Below are 26,685 nucleotides of genomic sequence, written 5' to 3'. Positions count from 1 at the left end.
AATTCACCACAAGCAATAGTAGACCCGGTGAAAAATAATTATAAAAAAAATACAATTCATTGCATATTACGTATTGCTTGCTCGTACATCATGAACATAAAAGGAAGACTAAGAGTATTCCATGATTCTACGGACATGAATGAGGTGTGCACAACTCATAATTAAACACATTGTCAAAGCAATAATAAAACATGCAGGAAAGACATTGCATACAACCTGAAAATGATAAAAGGTGATGTACCTATTATTACAGGAAATTCAATTCTGCATGAGAATATAAAGGCAAAATAAAGCACAGGTTGTTTCATTCGGTGACGCATTGCCTGCTCGTACACCATAGACATAGAAGAAATACTCAGAATACTCCATGATTCTGCCGACATGAATAGGGTGTGTGCAACTCATGAGTGAACACAATGTCAAACAATAATAAAACATATGAGAAAAACATTGCATATAACCTGGGAATGATGAAAGGTAATGTACCTATTGTTACCGGAAAGTCAATCCTGTATGCGTGTATAAATGCAAAATATAGCACAACAAATAATTCACTGGGTAATGTATCCTTATTGGAAGCCGATAAAGCAAATACCAATAGTATTTACAACAGTACTAGGACTCTTAAAGAATTTGGGAAATACATAAAAAGCAATTGATATAAATCATGCACCTCTCAACACGATACATAATCCTTGACAATTAAAGCATAGAGTCCAAAATTCGAATTCATGTTAATACATTTTCGGAAGCCTGGAGGGAGGAGCACTAATTTTATAATATGTATGTGTGCTATGCCTATACCTGATGCAAATTATATACAAGTGCTAACATGACTAATATTGAAAGGGGTACCAGTGGAATAAGGAGTTAATGACCCACTGCCCTAGCAAACCTAGAAGCTGTAAGGATCATTACTCTGCCCTAAGGTATACGCTCTGGTAACCAAAATTGGAACACTATTTGTGAGAAGTTGGCCTGGCATATGCTGGTCACTAGTTATAGTGGCCACCTTGCACCAGCCCAATTCGACTCTTAAGGTGATAGGTTAAAGACAACCTTTTAAAAAAGCTATCCTAGTGGTAGCTGTGGAGAGCAGCCTTCAGGCTAACTCTTGAAGGAGTGTTAAGCTTATTGTTTTACCATAGATAACCTCTTGAATGACCAAATGAAAGCGTAGTCCACTCAGGTATATATATAAAATATATGTATTTATTCTAAACAGAATCCCACAAGTCTCTTTATGAGGCTAGAGGTAAAGTTACAATTCAAACAAGCATTTATAGATACAATAAATAGCACTGGAATCACAGGGCCCCAGGGGGGGGACCAAACCATATATTAAAAAAGTGGTATAAGAACCACTACAATTCTACAGACCATGCCTAGGGCATTTTGGATCGCTGGCCCCTTAAGAATCCACCCCAGGTGATGAGGAAGGGGACCCACGGGAGGCGCGTGCAGTGGTAATAGCTGCTATCGGGATCTCTATTAAAGCCTATGGAGAATGTCGCGGTTTGCTTTTTAAAGATTAAAGACACTTCTAGCAGGAGTTCAAAGTTAGGAGCTTAGAGTTAAGCTTTTGAGGAGCCCACTACCACGAGAGTACCGAGGTACCACTGTTACCTTCCCCAGGGAAGCGGGTACATAGGTCGTTTTCGATGTCGGGTCGCGTGCTGATTTCAATGGGAAAATGTACAAAACTGCTGCTAGCCAAAAGCGTTGATGATGTCGTGAAAAATGAAGTTGTAGATCTTGTAGAGGAGAACCTGAAAGCAGAGGGGACAGAGTCTGGGTCACGGCACAGTGACCAGGGAGCTCAAGGAAAAGAGCCCTTCAATGTCGGGTGCTTCAAGTGGAAAAGGTGTAGCTTGGATCTGCAGCCTCGGGCTCCGGGAGGCTTCAAGGAAGGCCAGCTTCTGGAGGGCAACTGTCCCACGAAGGATGAGGGTCGCTGCAGTGTTAGTGTCCGGATTGGATCCACTAAGCCTTGGCAACCACAACCCACGCAAGATGAACAAATCAGCTACTGGTGCAGACCCACGAGGTCTGAGCGAGGTCTCCTTCGAGGAGACTGTAGAGCAGGCCTGGAGCAACCAGGGGAACTCTGAAAAGTAAAGATTGACCTCCGCTAGGGCCCACAAGTCGAGAGACAAGGGACCGCGGGAGGCAGCAATTTGGAGTGCGTAAAAGGGTGCCCACGGGCCACAGGAGTGGGCTAGGGCGCTGATCTTTGGCACAGTTGCTGCTGAGAGGTTGGCTCGATATTAGGCCAAAGCACAACTTCCCCACTGGTCAGGGTCGTGTGCTATGCAAGAGGTGGCCGGTGTCCTGGGGTATTGGGGATCTCGGCACCCACGCGGTCCACGGTGCTCAGACTTGCTGGGCACACTCACTGGCCTCTGGGATGCTAGGAAACCCACCTCAAGGTTGCGAGGAGTCGTCGATGTCCGAAGGAGCAGCGAAGTTACAACCGGGTCACTTGCAGTGTTTCTGGTGCCTGCCAAGCAGGGGGGTAACTCCTTTACCCCAAGGGAGATTTCTTCAGTCAGCTGGGCAGCAGCTCGTCGAAGGTCAGGTCTGTGAAGTCCAAGATTAATCTGAGGCTCTGGGGACACAGTATTCACCTTTATCCAAGAGATATGGGGAGGGTCCAGATCAGAGCCCACCAATGAGAGTTGGGGCGGGAAAGGGTGGCTACACCCTCTCCCCTTTGTGTGTTTCCCGCCTGGGCGAGGGGCAGGATGCCCCTGAACCGGTTCCAGGCGGTGTTTGCAGAATGTAGGCGCTGTAGCAGCCTACGTGCAACTCTGAAAGGCATCCTATGGTGCACCCACCCAGTTCCAATCCACATAGCCTGTCTGGGAATGTGCTGGCACCTCCCTGCAACAGGATCCCTATTGTCCAGCTGCCGAGGCTGGGGTTTTGCCCAGCAACAGGCAGCCAGAGTCTTGTGGGTGGCGAGTAGCATCCATTTTGTGATACGTGTGCACTTTTAAATTGATGTCTAAATTCTGCCGCTTTTCCCATATCGCCCCTCTAGCAGGGGGGAATCATGCCCTCATGCCCATGGCTGGACTGGGAGTATGATTCCTACATGTTTGACACCAAACACAATATGGTTCTGTGTAGCCATTCTCAAGTTATCACGCTATCACGATATACTTATAATGCAGTTAAGAGTACATGGTATGGCTACACTACAAACAACTCAGCAATGATTTTTACGAGGGTTACAGAGGGGCCCTACTCAGGTAGGGGTCCCCCCTCACACATATCTCAGCACCCTGCCTTGTAGGATTAACAAGGCCTGATTGAGGGGTGACCAATGAGAATACATGTGTTGTACATAGGTGGGATACAGGGTACCTGTATCCCTGTAAGGGGGGCGCAAGCACCACCTTACCCAGACTACAGTGGTGGTCTGGTGGTGTCATTTGGTATGGCTGTCCCATGGTGGCACAATACGTGCTGCAGCCCTGGTAGGCCTCCAAGGGACCCATGCCCTGGGTACCTAGGGTACCATCTACAAGGGCTGACAGGGTATCCTCAGTATCCAATTGGGTTGTACCTAGGGTACTCACATCAGTTTAGAGAAGAAGCAGATAGGCTGGGGTCCTGGATAGCAGGGCCACAGCCTGGCTAGAGTCATAAAACAGTCAAAACATCAGCAAAAAGTTGGGGGCAACTATGCAGTCGATGCCACTCTCCTACATTATTCGTGTGATCAGCCATCAAATTCTGGGAGTCTCACCTTAAGACAACCCATAACAGACTAACCATACCGTGCGCTGCTGGGAGTACCCCCAATTAAAAGTGACAAAAAATAAATCCAATAAAATTAAGAAGGTCAAAAATTGACCGCAAGTGAAAATACACTACAAACAGGGAAACAACCAGATAAAGTGAAGAGTGCAAATATGGAAAGAAGGGAAGCACTATGCGCGGACCTAGCAATTGCTGGCGAGAGAGGACACTCAAACAGGTCATCAATGTACGTGATCCAGATTGGGATGTGGTCATTGTACTGTTCATTCTCCTCTACCCAGACTACTTGTTCCTCCACCAGGCCAGGAAAAGATTCGCCAGGCTGGGGGCGAAACAAGTGCCCATCGCGGTCCCTGACTTCTGCCTGCACAGCTGTTTGCCATAGATGAAGATGTTTTGGTTAAGACAGTAAAGCATTATCTGTTCTAACATCATGGTGTGTTCCCACAAAGATACGTGTCAGCCTTGAAAATAATACATACAGGCCTCTACGCTTTGATTCTGATCGATACATGTATATAATGAACATACATCAAGAGCAATCGTATGGAAACTGTCCTCCCATTTTACATCATGTATAAGGCGTAGAAAGTCAGTGCTATCTCGGCAATAAGATCTTAGGTTGGTGACAAATGGTGATAGGTAGAGATCAAGAAATATGGATTTATTTTCCAACAATCCCCCTTTGGAGGAGACAATTGGTCGTCCTAGTGGTCTAGTGGTATGTTTATGAATTTTCGGCAATAGGTAGAAACAAGGTACCCTTGGATTGTCTGTTTTCAGGAAATTATACTCCCCGTCTTCAAGTAATCCCGTATTCCACCAATTTTTCATTAATTCATAATATGTAGAGATAGAGGATCTATACTGGTCCCATCCAATGGGTTCATAGCATTTGGAATCCCCCAATTGTTTCAGTGCCTCATCGTTCCAGTGCTTAAAATCCATTATATATATATATATATATATATATATATATTTATTTATTATTGTTAATTATTTCAGTAAATGCGAGGAGTACCCTAAGGAGCATGGTCTTAAATCTTGGTATCAGCAGTGAAGACCTGCAAGGAGTCATGATTCGGTGGTGCAACTGTTAGAACCTGTGTGTCACATAATCAAATATCGTTTCCATCATCTTATTCAATATGGTAGTGCAGAGAAAATGCTGACAACTCATTTGTACCATTTTGCAGCCTGCTTGCCTATTTTCTAATACTACATGAAGTTAAGTTATGGAATACCAGACTATAGCTGGATATGAAAGATTGATTTTGGACTACTCTGGGTAAATGAATTTAGTACAGTTGAATGTATGTGTTAGCCACATGTAAAGTGAGTTGCAAAAACTAATGTCTCCTGTATACATTAGCAATGCCTCCTAAATATTTACTGGTCTCTCAATAGCAAAATACACAGTCAGTGAAATCCTTGTCTTGTAGTTATAGATTGTTGGAGATTTATTTGTTAACCACTCATGCATAACCTCAATCGATTTAAGAAAATCAAAGAACTGCATCTCTGAATGTTCTATTTATCAAGGCTCACAGTTGCAATTCAGAAGAAGTTAGAATCCTTTCTGAATGCACAGTCAGTTTGCCGGCAGTCCGATATATTGTGGCATTCATTGGTAAAAGGATTTTTTTTCTGTGCTGTGTTCACATAATCCCTTCAGCTATAATAGGCTCAAGAACTGGGAATCTGATATTGCAAAGCCAATATCTGATAAGCAGTTCATTTTCATGCTTAAAAAACGTTAAAATAAAATATTTTTTATTTATTTTAAAATGAGACAAGGCCTCAAACACAGACCAACAGTGTAAATCAAATGCAACTGTGATACAAGTCCCACGACCAGCATTCTCATACAGCCTACATTATGACAATCAGATTATTGCTGAGTCCCCTTCGGGGTTTGACAGCTCATGGATTGAGTTTTATCACCTATATAGTAGGAACGTAGCTCTCTTTGACATGGTCACCCCCAATTTTTGCCTGGTACTTGATGGGATTTCGACTGGAAGTGCACTGGGTTCCTGCTAACCAGGTCCCCAGTGCCAGATCTCTTGGCCAAAAACTTTGCAATTGTAACCCCAATTGCCAATACCCTCTGCACCCCCGTAAGTCCATAGTAGATCATACCCCTGGTACCTAGGGCATGGAGGCTAATGAGAATCCTTAAGGGCTGCAGTATGAATTATGCCACCCTAAAGTACCCCTCAGCAAGCGCACACAGACTACCACTGCAGGCTGCGTGTCTTGGTTCAGACAGAAGTGAAAACACAGCATGGTACACAGCCCTGTGTGCCATTCCCACAGACACTGCATGCAGCATAGGTAAGTCACCTCTATGGCAGGCTGTACAGCCCTAAGGCAGGGTGCACTGTACTGCATGTGAGAACATATCTGCATGAGCAGGTATGTCCATGTGCTGGTCAGCCCCATCACTGCCAATATAAATGAACAGGGAAGCCATTTTAAGCACATCTGCTGGACACTAGTGAAAACGAGTTTCCAGGCTACAGGATGGCTTCACTGAAAATAGGGATGTTTGATATCAAATATCTAGTATTAATAAACCCACACTGATTCCAGTGGTTGATTTATGTATACATACATACCCACACACAGGGCACCTTAGACGTGCCCCCGAAAGCACCATATGGTGACTGACTGGTTTACGCCAGCCTGTTCCCAGGGTCAAGATTCTGACCCCTGCCCCCCCACCCACCCAAGAGTGAGGGCCTCTGTTCTCAGGAGGTCAAAAACAAAGCCTGCTTGGATAGAGGGTCTTCTTCGTCCTTCTTAGTTCACAGGTAACTAACTTCAAGGTCTGATGCAGCCTCCTAAATACTAGATTTAGGGGGAGTTTTAGGAGAGTAGCAGGCAGGGCCAATTGCCACGTTACCTGGGGAGACTACACCCTCAATTATGCCACATTCCCGTGGTAGCGGTCACAGATCTAGCCCTGATTGGAGGAGTCCCCTCATTTTCAAGATGGAGGGGCCTGAAAAGTGTGCTTAATTTCGCCTCCTCCACCTGAGGGATGTAGCTGGCAAAGGTGGCCACACGTACTAGTCTCTCTAAGGTTTCCTGCCAGTTTTTCCCACCTAAAGTGGGGATGTAAACTGGGGGCTGGTATCTGCTGCTAGCAGCAGAGGCTGGGGGGGGGTCGATTTACAGAGGCGGCAGGCCTTTTAAGCTTCCCCTTTGAGCACTGGGCCCATCCTGGGGTAGAAGGTGTGACACCTCTGCCCAGGTTGTACATTGTTTCAGGTCCCAGAGAGCAGACGCTCTCCACCCAGGGGTCCAGAAACATTTCTCTGTGTGTCAGGCTGCCCAAAGCCAGTCAGTGACCACACCAGGATCAGTAGGTTTTTTCAAGGGGCACCTCTGGGGTGCCTTCTGAGTACATGGTTTAATAAATCTCACATTGGCATCCTAGTTGATTTATTAGAAGGAGTTGTTTGGTACCAAACACTCCTGGTTTTAGTGAACCCATCCTGTTGCTGGGGAACTAGAGTTGTCGAGTTTCCAGCCCATGTACTCCTTATGGCTTCCCTGGCACTTACAACATTTAAGAATTGACTTAACTATTGTAGGGGCATATCTATTCGTGCAGATATGCCCTCACCTGTGGTATACTGCACCCTGCCTTAGGGCTGTAAGGCCTGTTAGAGGGTTGACTTACCAATACCTTCAGGCAGTGCTGGCTGGCATGGCACCCAGGCAGGATGCCATGTCGGAATTTGTTTTTCAACTCATAGGGGCATGCAAGCTGCAGTGGCATGGTCCTAGTGAGGGGGTCCCTGGGGATCCTCTTCAGGCCCTATGTATCCAGGGTACCACTTACGAAGGACTTACAGGGGCAGAAGTACCAATTGTGGATATGTTTTTAGGGAAGATGCAATGGAACAGGGGAACTGGTTGGCAGGAACCCTTTGCACTTCAATCGGAACCACATCAGTTTCCAAGCAAAAAGTGGGGGCTAAAATGTCAAAAGAGGCACTATCTCACACTTGGAAAACATACTTACCTGATCGTATTGATTCTGGTGCCTAAACATATATAACAATGTGTGCTATTTTTATACATTTGTGTGGATCTCCTTATTGAATCATGTGTATCATTTATTGATTATTGTGTGTATTTGCAGGTTTCTAACACTCCTCTCTGATAAGCCTAAGGATGCTCAGCCACACTACCCCCTAGAAGAGCAACTTAGGATTGCTGGAGCAAACCCCTGTCCACTAGTAAGAGAACCCCTGGACTCCTTTGCACAATATGTCTCATTTTGATATATAACTAGTCAGCTTCCTACATATATGCTCTGCTTTACCTATTTTCTGACTGGCTCTCATACCACCCCCTAGCCCATAGCTAACTGTTTGCCCACAGGTCTCTATAACAAAGAAGAAGAAAAATGAAATAGACATCATTGACTTTATTTCAGGTATATCCGTAGACCTTATTACACACTAAGCTTAGTTAATCAAATCTAATGGGAATTGGCCAGAAAAGTACATAGATTTGGTCATCCACTTTGCATGGCATTACCTCAATACCATGAATTTCCTGTGAGAGGGTCTTTGAAAAGTATTTATAATGACTGATCATTAACTACTCGTTCCTCACTGCTGAAATGTGGTGCCTCCTTTCTTAGACATGGAAGGCGCACCACTGGTCTTGCACTTCACCATTCCAAACCTAGAGTGTCTATACATGAAGCCAATTCTAGCCCCCTCCCCATCCCCCTTCGCGAGCTGACGCATTGCTCAAATATGAAGAGATATATAATTGTTTGCAAGTTACATATTCTAGGCTTCTGCATTAGAGTTTTAAATCTGATAGAGTACATGGAAATATACCTTTGTTATCTTTTTCAGGTTATCCAATCACTGATGATGACAATAGCCAATAACTTTGTCACTGACAGAAACTCGGGAGAAGCAATGACTGTAGGGTATGTATGAAAAAGAATTGGAAAAACACACCAAACCCTTACAGAGCACTGGAAGTTTCAGCAGTCACTGCCTGAGTATTCTGAATTACTTAAACTATACAGACCATTAACGAGGTTTTCGTAGTATCATTTGACACGGTTGTAGGAAATGATTTCAAGGGAAGAACAGGTCTATCGTTTTACAGGGAAGGAGTTTGATGTTCTATGACAATATTAAAATATACAGAGTAGCATACGAAAGGGTTTGATAAATGGGACTTGATCGGCATCTCCAGGGTTGGAGATGTGCTGATTAAGGGGAGGGTGAAGTCCTTTGAAGAGTTGCAGAAGGAGTATGAGTTGGGGGCATCCGAGTTTTTCCGATATGCTCAGGTGCGTCATGCCCTGCGGTCAGTCCTTGTGGAGGGTGAGAGGGTGCCTGAGTCCTCTCCTTTGGAGGACCGGATCCTTGATGGCCATATGCCAGAGAGCACGATCTCGCTCATCTACAAGAAACTGATAAATGTTCGGGCTGATATGCTTCTGGGGCTGCGGGACCAGTGGACCAGGGACGGACTCGAGTTGGACGATGAGGACTGGCAGTCTGCTGTTTCCTCTCCTAAGGAGGTTGCGATCCCGTCGCGTCTGAGGCTGGTGCAGCTCAAGATATTGCATCGGGTGTATGTGACGGGGCCGCGACTGGTTCATATGGGATTCTCTGAGGAAGGCCTATGTAGGAGGGGATGTGGTATGGTGGGTACTTTCCTCCATATCATTTGGGAATGTGGTGTCATCACGGAATTTTGGAGGCGAGTTCATGCGGTGATGGGGGAGGTGACGGGCATTGCTATGCAGCCGGAAGCGCGGTGTTGTCTCCTGAATGTCTGGGGGCCCACTGATCATGATGAGGCGCAGACCCAGTGGGTGACTCTGGGTAACATGGTTGCTAAGAGGGACATCGTGCGCTTGTGGGGTTCCGCGGGGCCCCCCACGTTAACCGCGTGGAAAGAAAATATGGACTGGAGTATGCTCACGGAGAAGACAGTCTATTGCGCTAGAGGCCGCCCTCGGAAGTGGCATGCCATCTGGGGGCGGTGGAATCAATACAGGGGGGGAATATGTCTTGCCCCTGATCTGGATCCCCCCGAGGAACAGCTTTCTTCTTGATCTTCTTTCCAGCTTAGTATGCAGATGTGATGGTTAATTGACTTCTTGGGCCTCTGCTTTCCCCCCGTTTTCCTCTTTTCACAGTACTGTAACTGTTAGACGATTGGGGTCCGGCTCCCCCCTGAGGGGCTAACACCGTGGGTATTCAGTGTTGTTGCCTTGCTGGGGTTTGTTGTGTGTTTGTAATTATTTAAAAATGGAACCTTTTCACTGCTCCTTCAATGCATTGTAGACGCTTCTTTGTTCTCTCCTACCGAAGCTGCCGAACCTCCGGGTTGTCGGCTGAATAGCTGTGTCCAGAATCTTGAAGAAATAAAGGTTTTATAAAAAAAAACAAAAAAAAAAAAACTTTGAATTGGCTCTCCAACAGATCCGGCTTTTTTAAGTGCAGTTCGTGCAGAGCCTGTAAATTTGGAGTTAACACTGTGGAATATCAGGATGCTTTCTCCCAAGATGTCTGCAAAATCAATGGTTTGTTTACCTGTAAAACTGATTATGCAGTTTATGTACTACAATGTACTTGTCATCTTCGATATATTGGTAGTACTAAACTCCAAGTTTTCAACCGGATTCTGCAGCATCTTCGGGCTATTGTTAACTCCGATCCCAACTATCCTGTGGCGAGTCATTTTAAACTGGCTCATAATAATAATCTTAAAGATTTGAGTTATTTTGTTATTGATGCAGTTCCATTTTCCAAAAGAGGAGGGGATAGAGAGAGGAAACTCAGGCAGTTGGAGAGCCGATATATTTTGCTTCTAGACACTAAGATACCTAATGGTCTGAATACAGGAGAAGATCTTTATAATTTTTTTTATAAATAGTGATCCTTTTATGGGGCAGGCTTGTCCCATCATTGCTTTAGTGTTATCTTTTACCCCAGCCATTCTATGATCTATTTTGCTGCTATTAAGAATTCTATGCTCTTTTATTGTCTTAAGTGAATTTTTACCTATGGTTTTCCATGTCTTGTTTTTATTGGATTGTTACTGATTTTACTAGTTTTCTAGTTTTATTCATTTTTATTCATTGAAGATAGGATGTGGGGACAGGGTGGCCACTTAATTTGACAATAGCAGGCTTTTAGCACTACCATTTTTTGACAGAATTATACCATCTACGGATTAATCCTTTCGGGACTATAATGTTGTATATAAAATTGCGTGTTCTTTTTGCTTTTAACATCATAATGTAGTGCCTCTAAATTTCCTGGACACTGACTTTTAAGTCAATCTGGTATAAATAATTTCCCTTTTTTGCACTAGGCACTTTACTTTTTTGCATTTCAGCATCTGCTCTTAAGAAAAATATAAATTTTTAAAAAACAATATATTCACTGTTTATATGATTGTGATTTTTATTACACTAATGTACTAATTTTTTATCTGCTGTTATATACGTTTTTTCATTGTTATTGAACTCCAGGCCTTTATATGAACTTTTTCTACTGCAAATTTTGCGGTATTTTCTCTGGTTTTGTATTCTATGGGCACTTGCCCTTAATTGATTTACCATTGTTTTACCACTGTTCTTTAAGAGTATAAAATAATTTTTATTTTCTCTTGAATCAAATTATATTTACAATTCTATTTGATTAGCAGCGGTTTTGTTGACAATTTAGCTTGATATTATGTTAAATTCCCAAACTTTTTGAAGCTATTCTAAATCTGATTTTATTTTGCAGTATGTTTTCAGTGTTTATGGCTAGAAGGAGGAGCTTTAACCATGTACCTTACAGCATTTAAACTTGTTGGTCTTTAGCCATGTCATGTGATCAAGACCGGGTTTACCCGGTCGAAACGCGCCATGCTGCTATCTATGAAGGAATAAAGCACTTTCATCTTTTTTTAAAAAAAAACAAAAAAAAAAAATATACAGAGTATGTAAGTGTAGTGTATTTGATGTGATGATGCTGGAGAAAAAATACAGCTGCACATGTCCAAGTACCTTAAGTATTCTTCTTAAACCTTGCAGATACTCTTCTGCAAATCGTCTTTTTCCCCCAACTCTCTTGAAATATTGTAATTACTTTAAATGGCCCTTTTGCTAGGAATTTTTGAAGTTCACACCTCTTGTCACCCCCCTTCACCCAGCAAAAGGTTGTAGACAGTGCTATGGTAATAGGTGAGGCATATGCACACACATTTGAACCTGTTATTCTGTAGCCCTGACACAGTTTAACATATCAGCTGTTACGTATGTCTGTTCTAGAGGTGACTTAAGCAATTGCCTTTTTGCACAGCATCTGTCCTGGATTCCTGAAAAATCGCTCTGCATAGCAGTATGCTCGATGGCATGTGTGGCTGTAGATGCACATGCTCTGCATACTCCTGCCATCTAGTGTTGGGTTCAGAGTTATACAAGTTGTTTTTCTTTGAAGAATTGTTTCGAGTCACAAGGTAGAGTGACTCTTCCTGTTGGTGATACTGTGCATGGGCATTGACTTCTTTGTTAGTTTGATTTCTCTCCGCCGTCTGGTTCATCCGTGTGTGCTTCTCCTCCATGTTAGACTGCTGTTTGGTACGTCTTTTCAGTCCAATTCTGTCTTCGAGGGTATAGATCTTTCGATCACGCTTTTCCATTTCTGCACCATTTTAAATTCATGGGTTTGATTACCAACTGATGGCCCCTCTGGGCGCTGCCCTTCTCGGGCCTACTCTCCACATGCACTGTTGGTACTGAAAATGTGCTCCTGATGGAACTGACGCCTTTTTGATTTTGCACCCAGTGTCAACTCCAAGTACCCGCACATGGACCAACATCTTGGGTGCAATCTCTGCCTTTCGCCCAATCATCGTGAAGCCGATTGTGACGCCTGCAAATCTTTCTGCTCAAAAAAGACTCACCAGGATCACAGGGCGTGTTCGCTGGAAATGTCTCATCGTTCCGAAGACGACACTATTAATCCTAAAATCCTACCTAAAGTAGTTTCCCAGTTTCACCTCAATCTATTGAGCTTCCTGTTTTTCCCTTAACCCTGATTCTGTTGCACAAAGAGCTCTTCACACTTACGATGTTAAGAGCGCTCATCTTCTACATAGATAGAACTAACATATTCACTAAAACAAAGCAACTCTTAGTAGCTTTTCCTCTACCTCATCAAGGCAGTCCTATATCCAAATAAGTTATAGCTAGGTGGATAGTTAAAAACATTCAAACTTGTTACATTAAAGCCAAGAGACCTTTACATGTTACTTCTTGACCACATTCCACTCGGGGAAAAAAAGGAGCAACTATGGCCTTTTTAGGAAATATTCCAATAGCTGACATTTGTAAAGCACCTACTTGGTCTACACCACGCACTTTTACTAAACACTACTGTATGGATTTTTAGTATGCCAACAAGCCAATGTAGATCAGGCAATGCTACGTACTTTTTCAAACTACTGCAACCCCTGCACGCTAATCACCGCTTCTAAGGAGGGACTGCTTTACAGTCAATGCAGAGCATTTGTATCTACAGCCACACATGCCGTCAAATGGATTATGTTACTTACCCTGTAAGCATCTGTTTTTAGCATGTAGTGTTGTAGATTCACGTGTCCGCCCCCCTCCCCAGACGCTTGTGGCTGTTGCAGTTATCTTTTCACACATTTCTATCATAAATTCACATATTAACATGGACATCTCTATTTTACACACATTCATTATACTCCTTTCTCACCCTCCTGTGGAAAAACAATCTAACAAAGGAGTTAATGCCCATGCAGAGTATCACCAAGAGGAGAAGTCACTCTGCCTTGTGATTCGAAACAATTCTTCAAAGGTAAACGACTTGTACAACTCTGAACCCAACACTATATGCCAGGAGTATGCAGTGCATGTGGATCTACAGCACTACATGCCACGTACAGATGCTTACAGGGTAAGTAACATAATCCTTTTTTGTGCTATCTAATTTGTAAATTCTGATTGTTTTCTTTCTTAGAATTAATGCTATCAAAGAAATTACAGCCAGATGTCCACTGGCCATGACAGAAGAACTGTTACAAGACCTTGCTCAGTATAAAACACACAAGGATAAGAGTAAGTTTGACAGGGTTTATCGGTTTGAAATTGGTCTGTTTGTTGCCCACGCTATATTTCTCATATTCCGAATGCCACGAGTATCCTAGATGGCCTCACTCAAGCTCATACTAAACAGCTATAACAATACGGACTATGTAACCATGTCCAAAATAATACCATTAAATCAAACTCCTATTTATAGCAGAAGTAGTGGTCCTCTTTATAAAGACACAGTTGCGAACGCTAGTATGAAATGGCATCTGACACAACTATCTCTGTCTAGCTTCTTGTTTTTTTTAAATATTCTATGCCCTTGTGCACTTACAAAGCTGCACCAATGCCTTATTGCCATTTTTAGTGAACATAGAAACCACTAGGTCTCGCACATTATCTAGTGCGGTAGTTAAAAAGAGTGTGAAATCCTTCAAAGTAGTAGCCTGAAGATCTCTTTAAACACATTACATCACTCCAGTGCTTTTGCATGTTTACTGATTTCGTCATAGCTGCCTTGGAAATATAGGCAACAGTTTACAAAACAATTGGTGGTTTGTATTTTTTAACCTCACAAACCAAATAAAGATTTCATAAACCACATGTTTTGTGCTGCCCAGACACAGACATCCAGGCCACCTCCACTCTTGGAGCATTCATTTTGGTGGTCCTGCATATGGGACATTGTGTTCACCTCAACCTACCAAATTTATATGAGAGAACATGTAACTACGGGATAGTGGTACTTTCCTATGGCGGAAAAACATATACTGCAAACGGGTACTTGACAGCAAATTACAGGACCTTTCTACTGGAGTTAAGGTAAATATGGGGCAAGGTCCAAGGCAGCACCAACAGGTCACCTCTGTAGGGTCTGGGACATCCTGGTGCAAAGGAGTTTTTCGGCGTTGGGTGCCCTGTTGGTTTCAATGGGAAGCGGTCCTAAAAAGGAGACTGCAGTCTGAGACTGTGGGCCAGTCTGGTTGAGCCTACAGGGGGGGGCTCGGTCCTTGAGATGCTGGAGCACCTTGGGACACCATTGGTCCACTTCTCCTCGGGCGCCGTAGTGCATTTAGGCATCTGACCCATGCTGCAGGAGATACTCATTTATGAGGAGGCCTGCACAAAGAGGCTGCAGATGGTGACAAAGTCCAATCTGGGCAAACCCAAGGTGGAGTTTGACTCTGGAGGGTCTCAGGACCTCGTTGACACTGTTGGCCCACTTCGACTCGGTTTAGGGCGGCACTGGTGCAAGTGGTGCTTTCCAGTGTTGGGTTTTTGGTGGTCTGGAGTCCTCACGGTTCTTCTTGGATGCCTTCAATGTGCAAGCAAGTAGCTCTGCTACTCCATGGGAGATGCTGGTTGCTCCTTGAAGTGATTTGGAAGGTAGAGCAGCTGCAGGACAAGTCGTCTTTGGTGCAATTGTCGGGGACAGCAGGAATTCCAGCGGGGCTGGCACCAAATCAGTTGCTGTTACTCCATTCTTGCTCTTCGCAGCTCTTCAGTGTCCTCCTTCTTAGGTTGGCATTATCTGCTGTCCAGGTGGCAGGGGCTTCTCTAAATACTAGATTTAGGGGCGCTATGGAGAGTGAAGGGTGGTAGCCAATGGGCTACTCACCTTTATATTTTCCTGTGGGAAGTGGGCATAAACCTGTTCCAGAGTTCCTAATTCTGCATCACCAAGATGGCGGAATCTTTTTAAATGGGGGCACATCAGGCTGCTCGACTTAGGGGTGTGACTGGGCTGGTAGTGCACCAGGCCTCCCTGCATATTTAATTTCCCTCCTGTCCTGATACCAAATGGCCCACGGCAGGGGTTGGAATCTCACCTGTCTGGGGAAGCCGTGGTCACATATCAAAGGCAGCAGAGGTCTTTAAAACCTCCGGTACTAATATGCTGATTACTCAGCCATATTGCTTGTAGGAAGTGACAACACCTCCGGCCAGTGCAGGCATTGTTTCTGCCCTCAGACAGCGTAGGCTCTCACCTGCAGGGGATCAGAAACCAGTCTGTGGTGGCAGGCTGATCGACACCAGTCAGCCAGCACACTAGAGTCTGGTAGGTTTTCAAGGGGTACCTCTAAGGTGCCCTCTAAGTGCATGTATTAATAAACCCACCACTAGAATCAGTGTGGGTTTATTAATGCAATGTGTTTGACACCAAACACAATAGATTTCAGTGAAGCCATCATGTGGTTGGGGAACTTGTTTTTACCGGTGTCAAGCACAGCACATGTACTTAAAATAGCTTTCGTGTTCACTTTTGATTTCTAAGAATTGACTAGACATCACAGGGGCATATTTGCTCATGCAAATATGCCGTCACATGTAGCATAGTGCACCCTGCCTTAGGGCTGTAAGGTCTCCTGCAGGGGGGGCTTACCTGTACTGCATGCAGCATCTGCAGGTATTGCACACAGGAATGTGTGCCATGTCGTGTTTTCACTTTTATCTGCACCCAGACACGCAGCCTGCAATGGCAGTCTGCATGAGTTAGGTAAGGGTTCCCTTAGGATGGCACAGTACATGCTGCAGCCCTTAGGGACGCTCTTTAGTACCCATGCCCTGGGTACTCGAGGTACCATTTACTAGGGACTTACAGTGGTGCTAAAAGTATGTCCAGTTGGGGGATCAATTGTACAGTTTTTCGGGAAAGAGATCCGGCACTGTGGACCTAGATAGCAGGAACTCAGTGCACTTCTGTTAAAATTGCTTCAGGTACCAGGCAAAAAGTGAGGGTGACCATGTCAAAAAGGGGCACATTCCTACAGTTACCATTTTCCAGGGGAAAAAATGTAAAGGCATATACACTTGGATGACAAACGTGCATATTCCATGAGAAGGAACTTGGGATTTGTCAACAGTACACTCACAAAATGAGACACTCCAAACCTTTTTCCATACTGATGATTTATTTCCCCATCAACCGGTGCATAGTGTCACTGAAGAGTACGATACCATTAGCACCACTTTGGGTTTGACACTGTTTGCATTCAGAATTTTCACGACAGAGAATGCAGTAGCAGCGTATTTTCTGTAAAACTACATACAGTGGTGAAAAGAATAATTTATTACCCAGAAGCAAAAACAGGATTTTATCAGTATTGCTTCTTAGGTCTTGGAATTACAACATCTAACTCCTACCACAAAGGTGTATGTAGCTGATAAGACTCTGGAAAACCAGCAACTTTGAAGTGTTGTGTGGCTACAAATTGATACATTTAATGTAAGAACAATGGATATGAAAAGGAGATGAATTGAAACAAATGAAGATCAACTATTTGCCTTTTCAGTCGTTAAAAGATGTATCGAGGGAGTTAAAAGATGTATCCTCAATGTACAATTTTTACACCAAATAGGAACTTCAATTTCGTTTTGGGAAGTCTTGTGAAAATCCAGTTTGAACCAATGCAGCTGGCCACATTGAAAGACTTAACACAGTTTTTTCAAATTGACCTTATCTGTTTACGTAAGCATAGTGAAATACAAAAGCTAACAATACAAGGACCTTACATGCAAATTCACAAAGGAAGGTGGTTATAGGAAGAAATTAAATGTTCAGAGTAGTATTCATTTTAAGCAAACAAATACTGCAATTTTCATCTTTCTTCCAAGATCCAAATACAAAAAGAAATCTACATAAGTTGGATGTTAGGACAGTTACTTACCACAAGCCATGCTGCACTCCCACGTCAAAATGAGTGAAACATGCTACATAACCTATGCACAACATGAGAATCTAGAATAGTTAACATTCCAAAAGAAGCCAGATACTTTCATGTGAAAAAAGGTTTGCAGAATGAATTTCTCTTCACATGTGACCCTTGACATGAAAAAAGAATTCTTGCACAAATAAGATATCTGCTTAGAATCCGTAGACGCACATATTTTAAAATGAGTATTCATTTGCTGCCATCAACGACCTTCACCTCATCATAGACAAGGGGCACACAGCGTCACTCCTTGATGTACTGGCTGCGTTCAACACAATCTCCCCCCGTCCTCATCCAATGCCTCCATGAGACCAGAATTTGAGGCCAGGAATCTAGGCATCATGATTGGTAACTAAATCTTGATGTCTAACCAAGTTAACACAGTCCCATTTATCTGCTTCAACACTCTCTAGTTGCTCAAGAAAGTCTTCAGATGGTTACTGCTCTAAACATGTGGGTCTGTCACACAAGCTCTGATCACTAGCAGACTGGACTACAGCAACGCCCTCTACTTCGGCATCACCTCTCTTCTCATCAAGAGGCTTTAAGTCATACAGAACGCTGCAGCAAGGCTCGCTCTTAAACTTCAGCACAACACACATATATCTAAACACCTCAAGGACCACCACTGGCTCCCAATCCACAAGCATGCCCTCTTCTAGCCCCTCACACACACCTACAAAGTACTCCACGGCCTAGGCCCAGCGTACCTCAACAGCCATGCCCCTTATAACACACCAGCCGACACCTACCGTCAGCCAATCTCTTATTCACCTACATCCCCGGTTGTGTTGTGTCAGAGCCAGGGACCCTGTCTTCTTGTACCTGACCCCAAAGCATAAAATGATCTCCCACTCCACATCAGACCTGAAAGCTCTATCCTAGAGTTCCTATAGGAACTAAAAGCCTGGTTCTGCCAAAAGGCCCCAGACAGACCAGCACCTCCCTTCTTAGACAGCAGGACACCCTCCCGGGTGATATGTGTGCCATACAAATAAGCATAGCATAGTATAACAATGAAAAAAAGAGTCTGAAGATGGTGACTACTAACTCCAGCAATGTGTTCTTACATTTGATGCCGTAGTAAATCATATGAACTCCACCTTAGATTGACACTTAAAATAAGAATATTTAGAAAAATGTTCCTGTCCCAGCCATAGATGGTTGAATAGTGCACAGTATTTAATTGTAGAAATGTTTCAATCTGCAAACCTATTGTTAAAGGTAAGTAGCTAGTTTATTTTAATCAGGTGTGCTCCTAAAGTGCCATTTGACAATATTTGGCTGCTTGTTTTATTTTACAGATGTAATGATGTCATCAAGGACCTTAATACATCTCTTCCGCTCACTGAATCCCCAGATGTTGCAGAAGAAATTTCGGGTAATCTGTTGTTTTTCTACCTGTTCTTGTGTTATTGTATTGAGCATCCATTTTCTTTGCTGTCTTCCCCCGGAGTGCTGTCTGAAATGCACTCCTAGCTGTATCTTTTTGTTTGCAAAGCTCTTCAGCCCAATCAGATCTACCTCTTCTTCTTACTCCAGTTCTCTATCCAGCTTTTCCACCCTAATTGTCTTTGACTTATTTTCTACCCTCCACCATTGATCCATAATGTTTCTTTGCACCCCTGACTAACTTGACCTAGTGTTCAAGTGTCGCATGTTTCCTGAAAGCCTACCAGTTCCTCTACATATACCCTTAAGTCATCTAATTGCCCATTCACCTATTTTTTGCCTTGATAAGTGTCAATGGTTTGACGTCTCCAATCTGCCATTTTCTGCCAAGCTTTTTGCCCTCTTTTCATTGTCCTGTAGTTTGCCCTCACTCATCTGCCCTTTTCATCATTAGACTTTATTTTAATTTGATATGGTATGTTGCAATATCCATAGCATGTGTTATTTCTCAGTTTCTTAAGGAAAGCCTACCAAAATTGTGCTTTTCATGAGAAAAAAAGAAAACTGCGGACTGGGAGCACTCTCAATCAAATGTTTAGTGTCTTATCCTAACTTTGCATTGTAGGAAATTACCCCTTTTTGATGTGGTCACCCCCACTTTTTGCTTGGTATCTTATGCAATTTTGACAGAAGTACACTGGGTTTATGCTATCTAGGACCCCAGTGCCAGGTCTTTTTCCCTGAACTGTGCGTCGTTCCAGCAATTGGCAATACCTTTAGCACCGCTATAAGTCCCTAGTGAATGGCACCCCTGGGAAGGAGGTTGAAGAGGTCCCCAAGGGCTGCAACATGCATTGTTCCACTCTAAGGGACCCCTCAGCATCAACATGCAAACTGACATTGCAAACTGTGTGTATTAGTGCAGAGAAAAGTGAACACGACATGGCACACATCCCAGTGTGCCATGCCTGCGCGCCATGCCTACAGACACTGCATGCAGTATAGGTAAACCACCCCTACAACAGACCTTACAGCCCTAAGGCAGGGTGCACTATACTACATGTGTGGGCATATCTGCATCAGCAAATATGTCCATTTGATATAGAAGACAATTCTTAGATATCACAGGTGAACATGGAAGCCATTTTAGGTATATGTGCTGGACACTGGTAAAAACGAGTTCCCCAGCTTCATGATGGCTTCTCAGAAATCTATAGTTTTTATTATCAAACATCTTGTATTAATAAACCCACACTGATTTCAGTCAATCAATCAATCACGACATTTGTATAGCGCGCTACTCACCCAGAAGGGTCTCAAGGCGCTGGGGGGGAGGGGTACGTTACTGCTCGAACAGCCAGGTCTTGAGCTGCTTCCTGAAGGAGAGATGGTCTTGGGTTAGCTGAAGGTGGATGGGGAGGGAGTTACAAGTCTTGGCTGCCAGGTAGGAGAAGGATCTTCCTCCGGCGGTGGCTCTGCGGATGCGTGGTACGGTGGCGAGGGCGTGGCTGGTCGATCGTAGCTGGCGGGTGGGCGTGTAGAAGGTCATGCGGTCGTTGAGGTACTCAGTGGTTATTTATTAATGCATGCGCTCAGTGAGCACAAAAACCCACCAGCCTCTAGTGTGCTAGTTGACTGGTGTCGGCCAGCTTGCCACCACAGACTGGTTTTTGACCCACTGCAGGTTAGAGCCTACATTCTCTTGAGTGCAGAAACAATGCCGGCTTTGGCCTGAGGTGTTGTCACCTTCTCCAAGTAGAATGGCTAAGTAATTAGCATATCAAGGCAGGAGACTTCAAAGGCCTCTGCCACCTTTGATATGTGACCACGGCTTTCCCAGACAGGGAAATGCCAACCCCCTGCCGAGGGCCCATCTGGCAGCAGGACAGGCGGGAAATTAGATATGCAGGGAGGGGTGGTGCACTACCAGGCCAGTGACACCCCTAAGGTGGGCAGCTTGATGGGTCCCCCTTTAAAAAAATGCCACCATCTTAGTGATGGCAGAATTAGGAACTCTGGGACAAGGTTATACCCAATTCCTACAGCATCAATCTTCTGGAGTTAAGGTAAGTAGGGTATGGGGCAAGGTCCAAGGCAACACCAACAGGTCACCTTGGGAGGCTCTGGGGCGCCCGGGTGCAGAGGTGCTTTTCAGTGTTAGGTGCCCCATTGGTTTGAATGGGAAACGGTTGTGGGAGGCCAGTCCGGTTGAATCCACAGGGGGACTCAGTCCTTGAGATGCTCGGGCATGTAGGGACACTAATGGTCCACTTCTCTTCAGGCTGTAGGGCACAGGTGCAGTGGTGTCTTTAGATGTCAAATCCGTGCTGCAGGAGACACTCACAGTTTAGTGGGTCTGCACAAGAAGCTGCAGCCGGCGACTGGAAGTCCAGTCTGGGCAAACTCAAGGTAGGGTGCGACTGTGGAGGATCTCACGACCTCCATGGCACCATTGGCCCACTTCTACTCGGGCTGCGGGGCACGGGTACACTGGTGCTTTCTGATGTCAGGTTTTTGAGGTTCTGAGTCCTCTTGGTTCTTCTTGGGTGCCTGCAGGGTGCAGGAAGTACCTCCACTACTCCATGGGAGATGCTGGTTGCTCCTTGATGTGCCGGCTATCCTCCCAGGCTTTTGGAGGCACAGCAGCTGCAGGATGAATTATGTTTGGTACAATTGTCTATGACAGCAGACAGGCCGGCAGCTTTGGCGCCAAGTCAGTTGGTTACTCTTCAGTTCTTGCTCTTCCTTTCTCTTCAGTGCCTTTCTCTGAGGTCGTCAGAATCTGCTTCTCTGGTGCCAGGGACTCTGCTAAATACTGAATTTAGGGGTGTTAGGGGAGTGTAGTGTGGTAGCCAATAGGCTACTGACCATTGCGGTCACCACGCCCCCTATACGACCACTTCTGTAGGAAGTGGGCATAACCCTGTGTCAGAATTTCTAGGTATGCCATCACAAAGATGGCTACCTATAAAAATGTGTCCACCTCACAGTTAGCTCACCTTAGGGGTGGTACAAGCCTGGGCGTGGCACGCCTACCTGACTAGCTCATTTTCGTTCCTGTCCAGGTGCCAAGTGGGCTCAGGACAGGGAGGTGGCTTCCTCTCCTGTGAGGGGGCCAGATTTGCATTCCAAGGTGGCGGCTCCTTTGAAGCTCGCCAGCCCAAGGAGGATAATCATCAGGCCATCCTGAGGGAGGGGGAATTACACCCTCTTTCCAGACAGGCTTTTGTTCCTGACCTCTTGAGAGCAGAAGGCTCTCATCCTAGGAGGTCAGAAACTTGTCTTGGGGGGCAGGCAGGCAGAATCCAGTCAGCAAGCACACCAGAGGCTGTTAAGTTTTCAGGGGGCCCCTCTAAGAGGTGCCTTCTGAGTGCATGTTTTGAAAAATCTAACACTGGCATCAGTGTGGGTTTATCAAGACGAGTAGTTTAGTACCAAACATCCCTATTTTCAGTGATGCCATCATATATCTGGGTAACTCGTTTTCAACAATGTCCAGTACATGGTATAAGATGGCTTCCCTGCTCACTTTCACTTGCAGCAATTGGACTAACCAGCACAGGGGCATATCTACTCATGCAGATATGTCCTCACATATAGTATTAAGCACCCTCCCTTAGGGCTGTCATTCCTGCTGTAGGGGTGACCTACAAATATCATATGCAGTGGTAGGAAAAATTGCTCACAGGGATGTGAGAGACGTCGTGTTTTCACTTTTGTCTGCACCAAGACAAGCAGCCTTCAATGGAAGTTGTGCATGTGCTTGGTGAGGGTTCCATTAGAGTTGCGCAATTGGTGCTGCACCCCTCAGGTACCCTCTATAGTACCTCAGGCCCTAGGTACCCGGGTACAATTTACTAGGGACTTCCAGAGGGTGCTAAAGGTTTTGACAACTGAGGGAACAATTGCACAGTTTTAGGAAAGAGCTCTGGCACTGGGTTCCTGTTTGGCAAGATCCCTGTCGAAAGCACATCACGTACCAGGCAAAACGTGGGGGCAACCATGTCAAAAAGGGGCACTTTCCCACATGGAGTCAAAGTTATTTGCTCATTCTTGCAGGGCATCAGGTGACTTCTCCTTCCAGCTGAGCATTCTTTTGCCATATTTTTTTTTTTAAGGTAGGGTGGACATTTTTACGAGCCAGACACCCCTTAATCAATACTAGGCTGTCACATAATCCCTTTACCCCTATTACAATACTCCTGCTCAGCATTCTGGGACAATCCAAAATTACAACTTCAAGTTATCTCTAGTAATAGCTCCTCTGAGAGCCTCACCTCCTCCCTTTGCTGACACAGTTGCCTGATCCCTTCCCTCAAAAAGGTCAAAAGCGAGCCCTTCTGTGTTTGCTTCGGAAGTCTGCCCTCCTTCTTTGATCCAGTGGGCCTATGCTGCCCCAGCCCAGGTGCAATGTGAAAAGCAAATTATTAGATGCCGATTTCCCCTCCTCCCCTTCCTTTCCCAGGAACTGGGTTAAGTGCTGTTTGACCCCTCCACTTGGGAGCAGAGTAATTAGCTAAACCCAGTAGAGGGGAGGGGGCAAGGGCCTGGAATCTGATTATGAGCTGAGCCATCAAAATAGGGCGAATATTGAATTTCCATAAGGTGTTTGAGGGATACTTGGGGACTGTAAATTCAACTTGAGGTGAACATTTCACGTTAGATTGATACTTTGATGGACCCTGTAGGCTTAAATGGAGCTAAACTGTACTTTAGGGCAGATTTAGTCTCTTGTGTGTAATGCATGGAAAACACCACATACCTTCAGTATGCACTACAAACCTATACTATGAATGTCCACTCGCATTATAAGGCTTACCCCAGGTCAGCACCAATCCTTAAAGAGCCCCTTCTGCAACAGACTACTTGTACGCAGATACGGGGCTGCACACAACCGTAATCTCACACAAAGCGCTCGCACGTGTATGCTCTGGTGTAACAAACCCAGAGACTCTTACCCTAGCTGTGCAGCAGCAGCCATATCTTCAAAGGCAGGCACTGACGGTTAGCACCCACAGTCCAATTACCGTTAATTTACTGTGACTGAGACACAAGTGGTGAGACATAAAAAGTCTTAAAACCAGGTAGTCAATTGTGAAAAATCCTGGTGGACTAAGTGGGCAGAATACACTTCCTACACGTGGCTAACAAGAACAACTTTATAATTAAAATGAATGGAATAGGCAGACACTTGTACCAAACATTAAAGTTAAACCCTAGGTTTTGTGCGTATATTGCTTACAGAACCAGTACTGGCAATGTGAGGGCAGATTGCATATTCATGTAGGTTATAAGTGGGTCTTTGATGTACTGTTTCAGCGCAATTGTATAAAAGCTTGCATAATCACTACTGTATAATTTTATATTTTTTACAAGTTTTTAGGCCAACATTGCACTTTATGTGTAGTTAGGTGGAATTCTAATGTTGCCTTTTATTTGTAGGGTAAACCTACGGAGGCCTCGACAGAGGCAAGAATTCAAGAGTATGGTGAATTGGACGCCAAAAGTTACATTCCAGGGGCAGAAGTGTTGGAAGTGGAACAGGATGAAAAAGATGAAGATGCAGAGGGTGAAGAAGGTTTGATCACTGAGCTTTTTTAATGTGCTATTGGTTTTAATGAAAACGTGACAGATGTTTGTGATCAACTCTTTAGGGCAATTTAACCCAGGCATCCTTCTACAACTGCTAGTTCTCAGTCTCTTTACATAAGCAGAGGAGGGGCAAACATTTCCCCTCCTCATATCACCAAATTGCTGCGGTCATCTGAACATGGCCTTCTGAATGACATTGAGGCCAAAGTACTTAATACAAAATGTGCACCCAGGGGCTCAACTGGCATTTTCACTTTCTTTTTGTGCCCCTACCCCTTAGCACTTTGGTGATATAGGAGTTGCAGATGCATGTAGAACCTTGTAAATTGGATTAATCAGTTGTTACTTCTTTGTGTCTTCTACCTTTGAACTTGTAGTTCACACTAAGAAAGATGATTATTTGTAGCCGTAGTTCTCACAGAGGGACTGAACTTTATTGAATTTTCTAGTTCCTAAAGATTGAGACAGAATTCTGTGGCAGAGGTAGGCAGATTAATTGACAGTATGTGACTGACCGTTGGCACAGTTTACCTATCCTAAGGTATGGTGTTTCATTGCATTATATTGCAACAGTTATATAGTGCTTAGAACCCTACGAGGGGCCCAGAAGCACTTACTTATTTGGGTAGCATGTTACACTCTGTAGAGTGTGTGGTTGGAAGTTATGTTTTGATTCTATTTGGAAAGTATTACCATGTCATACTACATGTTGTTATTGTGTTATGGGATGCAGTGATTAGCAGTTTGATGGATGGCGAAGTGTGAAAGAGAGGCGTGCAGTTTGTTATTCAGTAAACTGGCAGATTTGAACAGCTGATTATGTCCTTTTATTGTATTTATAATCTTAGTCTATTAAGCTGGTTACCACAATGGGTTGTCCATTCTGAAGTTTTGAGTTTAGATATTATGTTCCTGAGCAGGAATAGGTTGGAGGGAGAGATGGTGGAGAGAACTGCTGGGATGGACGTTGTTGCTATCATTCCATATAAGATTGTCATTGGAAGATGTCAGGAAGCGGTCATTGTATGTAGCTAGTGGATAGACTTCCTCTGTACAAATAGTGTACGTAGGCCCTCTTACCCCAATGCACCCGCTCCAGCCTGAAGGTTTAGTGGTCCAGGGGGGGGAAATAACTAATCGTTGACAGTTATGAGGTGGGCAGCCCAAAAGTAGGCACTTAATGTCGGGCAACGCAAACCGCCATTATATTGGTTGCCTGGTAGGGTTTTAAGAGCAATTCTGGGGTGTTTACCATCCCATAGCACAGCTCACGTCACCCTCGACCACTCTGTAGGTCTCGGGAAGAGGGGGAGGGGGTCCAATAATATGCGTTTTACAGTTCGTAGAGCAGTTTGGGTTATAAGATCATCTTAAACATTGCTGCCCTCCACATCAATGTAAGGGGAAGCCTCTGCCACCTCTCCATGTCTTTTCAGCAGGCTTGCATCACCCTCTTCAGATTACTCTCAAAACAAGCCTCCCTTTTCTGTGTCATGTATATACCCAAGTATTTGAATTCATGGTCAGTATGCGTCACTTGACGAGGGAGTGAGGGCAACTCCATCCCACTCTGTGGAAGATAAAGAACTAATTTGCCCCAGTTGATGCTATAACCTATGTGTCTCCCATAATCCTCAAATAGTTGGAAGGTCGAGGGAAGGGACTGTGACGGTTCTGTGATGTGGAGAAGGATGTCATCCGCGTGAAATTAAATCTTCTCCTTACCCCATGGTCTCATCCGCGATCCGGAAGCCATGGATCCCGGGATGATCACAGACCGCACAGACTAGGGATTCTATAGTAGGAGCAAACAGAAGAGGGGACATGAGCAACCCTGTCTCATGCCTCTACCGATGGGGAACTCCACCGACAATACCCTGTTCACCCGGACTTAAGCCATTAGGGCAAGATATAATAGTTTGACACATTTCCTGTAGCGGGGACCAGTCATGAACTTGATCAATGTATGTTCAATAAAGGGCCAGTGCACTGCGTCAAACGCCTTTTCTGCATCAAGCACAAGAAAGTCGTGAGGTTCTGATTGGTCTCTAATTTTGTTCAGCTAATTATGCTTGTGACGTAGATTGTGTCTGGTTGATCTACCAAGCATGA

General features: G+C 44.5%; 1 protein-coding gene across 2 annotated transcripts in view; it reads left to right on the top strand.

The window, feature by feature from the left end:
- The window catches only part of SDAD1 (SDA1 domain containing 1), a 148,222-nt gene that overhangs the window by 94,881 nt on the left and 26,656 nt on the right, over positions 1-26,685 (top strand). The window contains exons 14-17 of one of the 2 annotated variants that reach the window (XM_085640981.1): positions 8,655-8,731; positions 13,806-13,903; positions 18,894-18,970; positions 24,424-24,550. In XM_085640981.1, the coding sequence (XP_085497107.1) occupies positions 8,655-8,731; positions 13,806-13,903; positions 18,894-18,970; positions 24,424-24,550 (379 nt within the window). Of the gene's footprint in view, positions 1-8,654; positions 8,732-13,805; positions 13,904-18,893; positions 18,971-24,423; positions 24,560-26,685 lie in introns of both variants that reach the window. The other variant, XM_085640980.1, reaches the window with a different exon arrangement.

Source organism: Triturus cristatus, chromosome 2_2, assembly GCF_964204655.1.
Source record: "Triturus cristatus chromosome 2_2, aTriCri1.1, whole genome shotgun sequence".
Taxonomy (NCBI): domain Eukaryota; kingdom Metazoa; phylum Chordata; class Amphibia; order Caudata; family Salamandridae; genus Triturus; species Triturus cristatus.
The sequence above is the reverse complement of the archived record's forward strand: the minus strand, read 5'-3'. Positions and strand labels throughout refer to the sequence as shown.